Raw genomic sequence first — 14137 nt, forward strand, 5'->3', positions numbered from 1 at the left:
AAGGGGGGGAGAAATAAAGTGGAGAGAGCTATGTTTAGTCTGCCCTGCTCTGGGGAGGGGTAGAGAAAAGCTGTTTTGAGATCGATAAAAGCCTTACCCTTTAGGATGATCAAGCCCCCACACATTGTGATTTTGCCCTCCCCGGCCCCCAGAAGCACTTTGCAGGCCTCCCAAACTCTCTGCATGCCTCAGTTTTCAGAGGGTTTAGGGGGCCGGGGAGGACAAAAACTTTTTTAAAAAATTTACCTCTTCAAAATCTTGGTGTGTCTCCTGCAAACTCCACTCCCCTTTCACTCCTTTTTTTATTTCCTCTGGGAGGGTCATTCATCATCCACCTGTGGCCTTCCTCCCAAGTCGACCCCTGTTCTTTAGCTGTTCCCTTTGTCTGGCAACTCTGCGCATGCGCACACTGGGAACAGGCTCCAGCTGTTTGTCTGCCTCACTGATGTCTGCCTCCGAAGGCAGCTGGTAACTGGCATATGGCTCTGGGCTCTTCTCTGCCTCCGACACAGAGCTCTCATCAGAGCCTTTCGCAGACCCCAGGACTGGCCCATGTTCCCCCCCAACCTCCTCACTGTCTGAATCTGCTGCCCACTCCACTGGCTGCTGGCAGGCTACAACAGTAGTCTTAACCTTGGTTTGTTTGGAGCTTTTTGTTCCATGGAAAGGTGCTTTGACATTTTCTTCTTAAGTTTATCTTACAACTTGTCAACTCTCTAGCTTTCTATGATGGGAGAGAGAGAGTATAATCTTATTTATTTGCTTCCTTATTGTATCCAGACTTAAAAGTTGCTTCAGTTGTCAATTGCTCTAAGCAGCTTACATTCCAGTTACAATAGAAAGATCAGAACTTTACATGCACAAAAAAAAAACCCAGTGGTAATCCTGTCACACCAAGAACCAACCATCCAAAATCTGTTTGTTCAGAGCTTCCCCATCAGATCCTGCTCCAAAGGCTTGTGGGAATAAGCAGGTCTTAATCGTTTTTTAAGTGGTAAAAATGTGGTGCGTACCATCCTGAAGAAATTAAATGTCAAGTGGACACAAGCAGTGGTGAGATTCAAATAATTTAACAACCGGTTCTCTGCCCTAATGACCAGCTGGGAAGGCATGGCTCAGTGGTCATGTGACTGGGTGGGCGTGGCCAACTCAACGTCACTCAGGTCAATAGGTGCTTCACCTTAGCTGTTGCAATGTAATAAGGGTTAACCAGAGAGGCAGTTTCTGTAGGCAGGGCAATAAAGATGAGGCTAGAAAGAACACCAGAATGTTTCCTTCCTGCCTTCCTTATAGGATTAGCCCTGTAAAGTGGAAAAAAACAAACTGCCAACCTAGCAGTTCGAAAGCACATAAAATGCAAGTAGAAAAATAGGGGCCACTTTTGGTGGGAAGGTAACAGTGTTCCGTGCACCTTCGGCGTTTAGTCATTGTTACACTGGTTTACCTTGTGCATTGGAAATGTTTTGAATATACATGATAATTGCTTTATATGTGTTATGCATTTTATCTTGAATTATACCACTTGCATAAAATGACCATATATATATATAAATAATTTTGAATACAAGTAAGACAAACATAATATACAAAACATAAACATAATATACAAAAAAAGAAATAAAATACAAATATTATAGTGCACCTCCCTGGAGACCATGTTTATTATTTCTTTTTATTATATTTTATTATATTTTATTATTTATTATATTTATTATTATTATATTTTATTATTTATTATATTTTATTATTTATTATATTTTATTATTATATTTTATCATTTTGTTATATTTTTATTATTTTATTATATTTTATTATATTTTATTTTTATATTTTTATTATATTTCTTCTTCTATAACAACTAAAGAATATACAATATATTCCATCTGTGCCCTTATCCCCTCCAAAAATACCTATATTCCTGAGTAGATTTATTCCCTTTGCCTTCCACCAACGTTTTTTATAAAATCGCCTCATATTTCATTATAATTGTTTACTTTAATCATTCCTTTTTAAAATTTAATTTCTGTTGTTAATTTATCAGTTGTTGCCATACTCCAGATTTCACTATACCATTCATTTCTTTGAATATCCCAATTTCATCCCCAATATTTAGCCATCACTAATCTAGCTGCCATTATCGAATTTACAATCAATTCCTTTTTTGTTTCATTTATATCTCGTTTTTCCACCAGCAACAGTAATGCAATCCATGCAATGTATCTAAATTTACATTCAAAAGTGCTCTAATTTCCCTAAACACTATGTCAATCCCAACCCCACCACATATGTTTATATGTTCCAACCTCTTTCTCACACCTCCAACAAATATTAGTGTATATTTAGCATCTATTTGATTTAATTTATGCGGTGTTAGGTACCACCTCCATATGACTTTATATACGACCTTTTTATTTAAAGAAATCAGAATAACGTAGCAAATTTGAGGCCACAGGAGAATTTTCATTTCATTTTTTCATTTTCACTTTATTTGTATGCCGCCCTTTTCCCTGAGGGGACTCAGGGCGGCTCACAGTTCAAAAGGGGGGGGGGGAGGACAAACAATTTACAACATGGAGACACTACATCATTTAAGAACACAACAGTCATACAATTCGAGTGGGGTTAGAACAGATGAAGATTCCTTCATCGTCAGTTACTTTCATCCTGTCTTTCTCCTTTTCTGTTTTTTAGTACGAGTCCAGCACACAAGTATTATCTCGCTATGGATCCGGCCTCAGAATCCCTTTATTTGTCAGATACAAACACCAGAAAGGTCTACAAGGTGAAATCCCTCAGTGAAACCAAGGATTTGGCCAAAAACTATGAGGTTGTGGCAGGTACTGGGGAACAGTGTCTTCCGTTTGACCAAAGTCACTGTGGTGATGGAGGACGGGCATCCGAAGCAGCTCTTCACAGCCCACGAGGTAGGAAATATATATATATTTAAGTGCCGTATTTTTTCAAAGTATAAGACGCTCCGAAGTATAAGACGCACCTAGTTTTTGGGGTGGAAAACAAGGGGAAAAAATCTGCCTCTGCCTCCCAGCAATTTGCCTCCTTGCAACAAACAGCAAACAGTACAGACAATATACACAGTTTGTGGTGTTACATTTTAGACTGTACTTGCACAGATGCTGTTAAAATTGATGTGGCTTTCTGGAAGTATAGTTATTCTCTGATATTTAAAAGAAGATACAATAGCACTGGGCCTCTTCAGATCAAGCATTTATTTTAAAAAGCTTCTTCATTTTGTTGTTGTCTAGAACAATAATAAAGCACTTTAAAAAATAAGTCTAATAATTTGAACATTCTATAGGCATTTATAGTTATTGATTTACCTCCTTGCAGCAAACAGCCTGATTAGCACAAGAAAAAAAATCTCTCTCTGCCTCCCAGCAATTTGCCTCATGGAGCAAACAGCAAGTTTCACTTTCAGTTTAAGCGCCCCTCCCGATCATCAGCTGTTTCATTCAGTGTATAAGACGCACCCAAATTTTCACCCTCTTTTAGGGGGGAAAGGTGCATCTTATACTCCAAAAAATATGGTACAAGAAATCTACAAGAAATCCCAAAGAATAACAAGAAAGTCCGGTTGTCTCTTGAAAAAACACTTTTGGACGACTGTGTCCAGGATGACTGAGATTGTCCACAGAGACACTGCAAGAAATGTTTTAGGAGTTTTATGGCCTCAACTTAACGTGAATTTATCCTGCTTTAGTTCTCTTCAGACAGTTATAGTATTAGGAGCAGATACTCCTTTGGGTCAAGGATTCATTTCTTCATGGATTATCTCATCCATGTTGGCCATGTTGGAGATGATAAAAAGCAGTGGGTGGGACCAGAGCCAGGGGTGGGTGGAGACACTTTTCTCTCTTTTAATATGCTTTAGTTTAGTTTAGTTTTAGTTTATTTGGATTTATAGGCCGCCCTTTTCCCTGAGGGGACTCAGGGCGGCTTACAATCATTAGGGGGGGGGGGGGGTGAAATTCAAAACAAACAGTATGTGCACAAGATAAATAAGGTAATAAAAAACACAACTTGCATTCAACATTCAACACTCGGGTGGGGGAAATCGAAGACTTATCCCCAGGCCTGTTGGGATAGCCAGGTCTTAAGGGCTGCGCGGAAGGCCCGGACGGTGGTGAGGGTACGTATCTCGACGGGGAGATCGTTCCACAGGGTCGGAGCTGCAACAGAAAAGGCTCTCCTCCGTGTAGTTGCCAGTCGGCATTGACTGGCAGATGGGATTCGGAGGAGGCCCAGTCTGTGCGATCTTATTGGTCGGAGGGAGGTAATCGGCAGAAGGCGGTCTCTCAAGTACTCAGATCCACTACCATGAAGGGCTTTAAAGGTGGTCAACAGGACCCTGAAGCGCACCCGGAGATCAACAGGTAGCCAGTGCAGCTCGCGGAGGATGGGTGTTATGTGGGCGAACCGCGGTGCGCCCACTATCACTCGCGCGGCCGCATTCTGGACTAACTGCAGCCGCCGGATGCACTTCAAGGGCAGCCCCATGTAGAGCACATTGCAGTATTCCAGCCTAGAGATCACAAGGGCTCGAGTGACTGTTGTGAGAGCCTCCCGATTCAGGTAGGGTCGTAACTGGCGGACCAGGCGGACCTGGGCAAATGCCCCCCTGGTCACAGCCGACAGATGATGGTCGAAGGTCAGCTGTGGATCCAGGAGGACTCCTAAGTTACGAACCCTATCTGAGGGTATAGAATTTGACCCCCCAGCCTGATAGATGGAACATTAGCCAAATTGTTGGGAGGGAAACACAACAGCCACTCGGTCTTGTCCGGGTTGAGTACCAGTTTGTTAGTACTCATCCAGTTCTTAACGGCCTCAAGACCCCGGTTCATCACATCCACCGCTTCATTGAGTTGGCACGGGGCGGACAGATACAATTGCGTATCGTCCGCATATTGATGGTATTTTATCCCGTGCCTCCGGATGATCTCGCCCAGCGGTTTCATGTATATGTTAAATAGTAGGGGGGATAAGACCGAGCCCTGCGGCACCCCATATTTTAGGGGCCTCAGGGACGATCTCTGCCCCCCGACCAACACCGACTGCGACCTGTCCGAAAGGTAGGAGGAGAACCACTGTAAAACAGTGCCTCCCACCCCCACCTCCCGCAGTCATCGCAGAAGGATACCATGGTCGATGGTATCGAAAGCCGCCAAGAGGTCAAGGAGAACCAGGATGGACGCGTGGCCTCCATCTCTGGCCCTCCAGAGATCATCGGTCAATGCGACCAAAGCGGTTTCTGTGCTGTAACCGGGTCTGAAGCCGGACTGGAAGGGGTCAAGGTAACTTTCTCCTTCCTTCCTTCCTTCCTGCCTGCCTGCCTGCCTGCCTGCCTTCTCTCCCTCCCTCTCTTCTCTCTCACCCATCTTCTTCCTTCCCTCTCACCCTCCTTCCTTCCTTCCTTCTTCTCACCCACCTTCTATCCTTCCTCTCACCCACCCACCTTCCCTCCCTCTCACCCCCACCTTTCTTTCTCCCCCTCCCTCTCCCTCATCCTCCTTTCTTCCCTCCCTTCCTCTCACTCACCCACCTTTCTTCCTTCCTTCCCTCCCCTCTCACCCCCACCTTCCTTTCTCCCCCTCCCTCTCCCTCATCCACCTTCCTTCTCTCCCTCCCTCTCACTCACCTTCCTTATTTCCCTCCCTCTCACCCACCCACCTTCCTTCCCTCACTCTCACCCCACCTTTCTTTCTCCCCCTCCCTCTCCCTCATTCCCCTTCCTTCTCTCCCTCCTTCTCACTCACCTTCCTTATTTCCCTCCCTCTCACCCCCACCTTCCTTTCTCCCCTCCCTCTCCCTCATCCACCTTCCTTCTCTCCCTCCCTCTCACTCACCTTCCTTATTTCCCTCCCTCTCACCCCCACCTTCCTTCCTCCCCCTCCCTCTCTCCTACCTTCCTTCCTTCCTTCCATTCATCCATCCACTTGTCATCTTTGGAATGCATGGCTTTTGCTCTTATTTAGTTGGATACCCAATGTTTTATTATGTAGTCTTTCCTGTTAGGTCCTTGACTGTAACACATTCCAATTCCATTCCACTCTGCAATGTTGTGCACTTATTTATTTACAAAGCATGTGAGGGGCACATATGAAAGTTTGTCTCTATTACAACACCTCCCCCCCCCCCCCCCCCCGTTTCCCCCAGATTAGTGAAATCCCAAGAGAAAGCCACATTCAGAAACACTCCCAAGATAAATTGCAAAAGTGTTAGCAAACTGTTTGAAGATAAAGTAGAAAACAGGAGGGGAAGAAAACAACTGTTGAACTCCAAAGCGGATTTTAGCCCAGCGTAACTGAACTAAAAAATGGATTTGCATTTTAAGCACATGTTGTTTCATGGTTTGTTTGTTTGTTTTTTTGTAATTGGTGCACCTTTGAGCTTCAGAGAGTCTCCAAAAAGAAACAAACAAATCCTCACTATAAAGCTAGGTCCACTACCTGCAGATGCTGTGAAATACATTTTCTAAGAGATACTTGTGGAAGTTAAGGCTTACCCAACTTGTTAGCAAAAGAAGCCAACTACTATCCTTGCAACTTGTTTGTGGACCTGACTCTCTGGCAAACATGCCTATTTTCATAAAATAGATGTTGAAAGGTGTAATTTTCACACTCTGTGTCATTCACCTACATGCAAAGGGATGTTTATGTCAGAAATGGAGCGTTGAAAATTTTGTGGCTCGATCCATCCTGAAAGCAATTTTAAATTAGAACTGATAAACTTTTTAAACTCTAAATTATTTGCATGTCATTTTAAAGTGTGTATTATGGAAGTGTATAAATATAACTAATTGCATATAAATTGCCTTAGCGGTTTCTTCAGAGCAGTTTTAATGAAAAGGACCAAAGATAAATTTAAAAGTTTGGAATTAGATGGCAAGCAATTTCCTTTTTTTTTGCCACCGTAAAATTAACCAATTGGACTAACTCTTCCTTTTGAAAAATATGTAATGAGAAAGTGTGCAATATCTCCAAACACAGCTTTTCTTTTTATCAGATCTGTGCAGGAATTATAAAGTGTTTAGGTGAAGATTTTTGGAATGCATACATTTCTCAGTTAACTCACAAAGACTTCAAAAAATCATGGGGCAAATATTGGTAGCAGATTTACAAATAAATTATTTATCAAAGACTGGACAAAGTCTTCAGAGCTTTTTTCCAGCGATATGAAGCAGGCAAAAAAAAGAGGGGGAGGATATAAATTGACAGCTAATCCGAAGTGAAAGTGTTGTTTGCTTATTGATTTTTATTTGCATGTATCAAGAGTTGAGAGGGTTAATACTTGCGTGGAACTTAGCTTTTCTTGCTCCACAGGGAGGTCTGCCGAAGATACATAGGTAGTTGTTGTGGCCCAGCAGGAGCCGTTGGAGCTGCCACCAGACTCCGACAGCGAGGGGCCCTATGAGTCGGCTCTGGAGGATGTGGAGGACCCTGGGACAGGGTTCAGACTCCGAGCAGGACGCAGAGAGGCTGGTTGGCCACCAGGAGGCACTGAGCCTTGAATCAGTGGGGAGGAGACAAGGGAGAGTGAGCCGGTTGCCAGTAGGTGAGTTATTCCTGGATGCATGCCATCAAAGAGCTAGTAGGCATCAGGAACAATTACGCCATTACAGGAGGTAATTGCACTCAGCTGGTGATCATTGGTCTCCTCTTCAGACTATAAAAAGGCTAACTTGTGCACACGCCCCTCTTTGCAGAAGTCAACGCAGGTTTACAAGTTGGAGAACTTTTGTACTTAGTTTGGCAGGCTGGATTGTGCCAGGGTTTGTCTGAGTTGCTGCCAAGGTCCTTAACTGTTGTTCTGCTTGGCTTTCAGCCACCGAGGTTTTGGTGTCTTGCTATTAAAGTACATTCCAGTTAAGCTTGTCTCGGCATTCGTTACTGAACAGAGGAGGGGGTCAGAACAGTTAGTCCTCAACTTACAACAGTTCATTTAGTGATTGTACAAAGAGCCTTGGTGGCACAGCAGTTAGAGTGCAGTATTGCAGGCTATTCTTGCTGCCTGCTGGCTGCCTGCAATTTGGCACTTCAGATCCCACCAGGCTCAAGGTTAACTCAGCCTTTCATCCTTTCAAGGTGGGTAAATGAGGACCAATATTGGTTGGGGCAATATACTGACTCTGTAAACCGCTTAGAGGGGGCTGTAAAGCACTGTAAAGTGGTATATAAGTCTAAGTGCTATTGCTGTTTGCTATATAAGAGCTGTAGTGGTTAGAGGTTCCACCACAAAACCGTGCTCGACTAAACCGCGTCGCTGACATCATCAAAAGGGCGACAACAGCGCGGAGACAGAAGCATGCTGTAAACCCTAAACCTAAAATTAACCCCTAAACCTAAACCTAACCCCTCTAAACCTAATCCTAAACCTAACCCTAAACCTAACCCTAAACCTAACCTAACCCTTAACCTAACCCTAAGCCTAACCCTAATGCTTAACCTAACCCTAAACCTAACCCTAACCCTTAACCTAACCCTAAAGCTTACCCTAAACCTAACCCTTACCTTAAGTTGAATTGGCTGCTTTCAAAGCGCTATTTAAAGCGCCCTGGCTGTTGTCACCCTGTTGATGACGTCAGCGACGCGGTTTAATCGGGCGTGGTTTAGTCGAGCGCGGTTTTGACGGGTCACGGTGGTTAGAATGCTATATTGTAGGCTAATTCTACCAACTGCCAGGAGTTCGATTCTGACTGGCTCAAGGTTGACTCAGCCTTCCATCCTTCTGAGGTTGGGGGACCCCGCAATGAGGACCAGATAGTTGGGAGCAATATGCTGGACACTGTAAACCGCTTGGAGAGGCTGTAAAGCATTATGAAGCGCTAGTGCTAAGCGTTAGGAGATCCTCAAACAGGAATGAGAAGAGGGATGCAATTCAATTTGCAGAGGAATGTTAAATAATATCATGTGAAGAGATTGGAGAATCATTTATCTGCCATATAGGGACTCCTGCTTGAGCAGGGGGTTGGACTAGAACAGTGTTTTTTCAACCACTGTGCCGCGGCACACTAGTGTGCCGTGGACATAGTGTAAGGTGTGCCGTGGGGAAAATTACTTTATATATAGTCAATATAGGCACAGAGTTAAATTTTTTTAACATTTCTCATGGTGGTGTGCCTCGTGATTTTTTTCATGAAAAAAGTGTGCCTTTGCACAAAAAAGGTTGAAAAACACTGGACTAGAAGACCTCCTAGATCCTTTCCGATTCTATTATTCTCTTATTTTCTCCTTCCTTCCTCCTTCCTTCCTTCCTTCCTTCCTTCCTTCCTTCCTTCCTTCCTCCCCCCTTCCTTCCACAGTGCACGGTAGTTAGAATGTATTATTGCAGGCTAATTCCTCCGATTGCCAGCAGTTCTATCCTGACTAGCTCAAGGCTGGCTGATTCAGCCTTCCATCCTTCCCAGGTCGGTAAAATGAGAACCCAAATTGTTGGGGGCAATATGCTGACTCTGTAAACCGCTTAGAGAGAGCTGTAAAGCCCTATGAAGTGGTGTATAAGTTTGAGTTCTATTTCCATCCTTCCTTCCTTACTCCCTTCCCCTTTTCTTCCTACTGAGCTGTGGTGGGGCAGTAATTAGTATGTAGCATTGCAGATTAACTCTGCCCACTGCCAGAAGTTTGGTCCTGACCGGCTCAAGGCTGACTCAGACTTGCATCCCAGAGTAAAATGAGGAGCTGGACTATTGGGGGCACTATGCTGACTCTGTAAACATCTTAGAGAGGGCTGTAAAACACTGTAAAGCAGTATATAATTCTAAGTGCTATTGCTATTAATGCCGCCATGCCAGATTAGCTCCCCTGTTAGGGAAGAGATGATATTGATTAGAATGTCACTAGCAAAAAGGAAAAAGGGAAAAATTGTATCGGTATAAAATTGTCTATTAGCACTTGGGGATAAACACAGGGGAAGAAAGGCAGCCCTGCCTGATGCTTTAGGCTGCACTTCATAAACAATAGCACTTCTGTTGACTGAGACGGCACATGGATGGCTTCGGGCAACGTTCTTATATTAAATACTTATGGATTGCACTGCATACCTAAGTCAGAGAAATTTGTTCGACATCTCTCGGTGCTGAGCTTTATTTCATGTCATGCCGTCTCCTTTTTAAAAAACATTCTGCCTAAGAAAAGTGTTAGAGAAGGCCCCGTTTTTGCAGCTGTTCTGCTTCTATGAGGTCAAACCTTGATTTCCTTTTAGGACCACTGCTTGTGACCCACCACAAAAGGACTTAGATAAAGGGTGTTTCTTTTTAACACAGAGTGGGAGAAGACATACATACCCTATTTTTTGGACTATAAGATGCATCGGTATATAAGAACCCCAAGATTTCAAAGATGGTAGGTACACATCCCATTTTTTGCAAAAAACAGACCATTTTTTCCACAAAACGGAAGCGTTTTTGTCCTCCCCAGTCCCAGGAGCACTCTGCAGGCTTCAGCAGGGCTGGTGGAAGGCAAAAACACCCCCTTTTTTGTGAAAAATAGGCAGAAAATGGGCTAGTTTTTTGCAAAAATAGAGCGTTTTTGCCTTCCCCCAGCCCTGCTGAAGCCTGCAGAGTGCTGCTGGGGCTGGAGGAATGCAAAAATGCCTCTGTTTTGCAAAAAATGGCTGTATTCAGTGTATAAGATGCCCAAGGATTCCAACGCCTCTTCTGCCTGCTGAGGGTTACACAGTCTTTTAGTTGTACTTGGAATTTTCTATTTTGCAGAAAATGGAATTGACCCTAAATCAGCTTCTGCGTCTATGCTGTATGTGGATTACTGTATTTTTTGGAGTATAAGACGTACTGGATTATAAGAGGCACCAAGGTTTTGAAGAGGCATTTTTTAAAAAAACGTAGGTAGGTAGATAGAGGGATAGAGAGGGAGAGAGAGAGAGAAATACAACAGGTAGGTAGGGAGAGAGAGAGTAGGTAGCTAGGAGGGTAGATGTTGAGAGAGAGAGAGAGAAAAATACAGTAGGTAGGGAGAGAGAGAGTAGGTAATAGCAATAGCAATAGCAATAGCAGTAGACTTATAGTACCGCTTCATAGGCCTTTCAGGCCTCTCTAAGCGGTTTACAGAGAGTCAGCATATTGCCCCCAACAATCTGGGTCCTCATTTTACCCACCTCGGAAGGATGGAAGGCTGAGTCAACCCTGAGCCGGTGAGATTTGAACCGCTGACCTGCTGATCTAGCAGTAGCCTGCAGTGCTGCATTTAACCACTGCGCCACCTTGGCTCATAGTAGGGAGAGAGAGGGAGAGAGAGAGATACAGTAGGTAGGTAGGTAGGTAGGTAGGTAGGTAGGTAGGTAGGTAGGTACCGGTAGGTAGATTTTTCCAGGTGTATTTATCCATGTGCTGGAGAAGAAAATCACTGACAATCTGCAGCACCTAAGACTTGTTTCTGCTGTACAGCACTTGATCAATCTAATTCTCATCAATCACTCTAACTAAAGAGCTTTCCAAAAAGGGGGGGGAGTTTTTCACTCTGCAAACCTCCCAAACGGCTTATTTTTCGTGAAAATAGGTCTGGTTTTTTTTTTTTCAAATAAAGGCATGAATAGCCTTTGGGGGCTTGCAGAGTGCTCCTGGGAGGGTGGGGAGCAAAAAATCAGCCCATTTTTCGCTGCGGGGGGGGAACGGCCCATTTTTTGCTTCATTTCTGCCCTACCAGCCCCCAGGAGCTCTCTGAAAGCCTCCTAAAGGCTCTGCACGGCCATTTTGGTGAAGGGTTTCAGGAGGCAAAAAATGCTGTATTCAGTGTATAAGATGCACCCAGATTTTCAGGCCCTTTTTTGAGGAAAAAAGGTGTGTCTTATACTCCAAAAAATACGGTATGTAAGATGAGGATTGACTTTTTAAAAGTTTTTTTTGTTTTTACAAACATATCAATGCATGAACAGTGTGGCACCTGAGTATCATATATTTTAATGCAAATAAAATAACATTAATCATATTTGTTTCATTTAACAAGCTTAGAGAGGTCAGTAAAATGAGAACTCAGATTGTTGGGGGCAATAGGCTGACTCTGTAAAATGCTTAGAGAGGGATGTAATGCACTGTGAAGCGGTATATAAGTCTAAATGATATTGCTATTGCTTTTTAAAAGCCTCTGGCACATTATTCAATATGTTTTCTAAAATTTAAAAATGCAACAAGTAACTGATGCCAGAGATTTTATACATTTCCATTGACTGCTTATTGATTCAAACATGTCTCCATCATGCTGTCCCTTATTTGCTAATAAAACATTGATCTGGCAGTTACGGTTACCTTCTACATGTCATCTCCTCTATCTTTTTAGCAATAGAAGTGTCTTTCTCTTCATTTTTACATGAGATTGCAGACACTGAAATCTAAAGACGAAGTTGAGTGGCAGCCAAATTTGTTGAGTTCTTTGTTTGTTCTTAATGTGTATTACTAAGTCTCATATCCTGAATTATTTCTGTCTATCATTTTTATATTTTGGCATCATTCTAAATCCCTTGTGGTATCACACATTCAATGAATCTATATTTCAATTTATGATGCTTTCTGGAATCTTCGTTTAAACCAACGTTTTAGAAGACAGGATGGTTTTTTTCCCTTCAGCATATATAGTAGCTATCTATGGCCAGGGAGATTTATTTTGCAAACCCTCTGAATTGTCCCGTCTTTTACTTTGGTTTGGATTGCAGTTTTTAGAGCAAGAAAGTGTGATTTTAATTTGTGTGTTTGTGTGAATTCCCCCTTGTTGTAAAGGAAGCATATCTAAGTGTGGGTTGCGTTATCCTCGTGGGTATGCACCAGTGGTGAAATTCAAAAATTTTCCATACCAGTTCTGTGGGTGTGGCTTGGTGGTCATATGGCCAGGTGGGCGTGGCTGCACAACTGACTCACACACAATGTAAAAGCAGCTGGACTTCACACAAAATGGCTCCTGCAACAAGCAGGAACCTCGCAGACAATCAGGCACAGCTGATTGTTGCACAGCTAATTGTCGGAACTTTTTTTTACTTTTTAAGCATTTTTTTACTACCGGTTATGGTGAAGCCCGAACCGGTAGCATTGCATCCCTGGTATGCACCAATTACATATCGTTTAAGGAAACATGAAGAATTAGAGACTTAAATCCAGAGGAAAACACCTGCAAACAAGGCCCCCATCAGCCGTATTAGCTAGAGCAGACCATGAGACCAACTTCACAGGATGGCTAAGACTACAACCTGTGGACCTTATGTGATTAAATAAAATAATAGATTGTTAATAAAGGGTTTCGAAATTTAGCTTGGCTGTTGGGTTTTACCTGTTAAGTTTTGTTTTTGTAGATAGATGGTAAGTCAAATTGGTTGAATAAATAGAGTTGTAGAAGTTCATAAACTGAACATGTTTTGCGAAACTTATTGCTGAAATGTACTTCTCAGTATTCAACTAGGGGACAATAAATGTGTATGTTTTTCTTTTTCTTTGTTTTTATGCACATTTTTCTCATTTTGTTTGTTTAGTTTTGCTCTGTTCTTGTTTTCGTTTGAAGTTTGTATTTTAACTTTGGAAATGAAACTAAAAATGTAATGATTAAAAAAAGGGAGACTAAGACTCCATTTCTTAAGGTTTGCTTCAGTCCAGATTCAGAGAATTTAAATGAAGACCTAGCGCTCTTTCAAGAAGTTTTTAATGTGGAGAAAAGGCAAAAAGAAATAAAGAGAAAGATAACCAGCAGTTAGAATGATGATGGATTCAGTGCTGGAACATCTGAAAGACGAGATTAGGGACAGATCATCATGGAGGAAAATCTATCTTTTGGCCACTAGGAGTCGACGGTAACTTGATTGATTAATTAATTATTTAATATAATTCTTTATTGGCCAAGTGTGATTGGAGAAATTTCCTGATAGTTAAAACAATTAATCAGGGGAACAACTTGCCTTCAGAAGCTATGAATGCTCCAACATTGGAGGTTTTTAAGAAGATGTTGGATAACCTTTTGTCTGTAGTGGTGTAGGATTTCCTGCCTAAGCAGGGGGTTGGACTAGAAGACCTCCAAGGTCCCTTCCACCTCTGTTTTTCTATTCTATTCTAAATCATAAGATACCAATAAAAGAAGGTAATAGGAAAGATGAGAAGGAGAGTAAGACAAGAAGCTGAGAAGATGAC

The 14137-nt window shown here is 42.6% G+C and overlaps 1 protein-coding gene across 1 annotated transcript in view; it reads left to right on the forward strand.

Annotated features, from left to right (window-relative positions):
- Window positions 1–14137, forward strand: part of LOC116516109 (teneurin-1-like) — a 348491-nt gene that overhangs the window by 280210 nt on the left and 54144 nt on the right. The window contains 1 exon segment of the mRNA XM_032228512.1: window positions 2692–2924. Coding sequence (XP_032084403.1) covers window positions 2692–2924 — 233 coding nt within the window.

The sequence above is a fragment of the Thamnophis elegans genome, chromosome 12, assembly GCF_009769535.1.
Source record: "Thamnophis elegans isolate rThaEle1 chromosome 12, rThaEle1.pri, whole genome shotgun sequence".
Taxonomy (NCBI): Eukaryota; Metazoa; Chordata; class Lepidosauria; order Squamata; family Colubridae; genus Thamnophis; species Thamnophis elegans.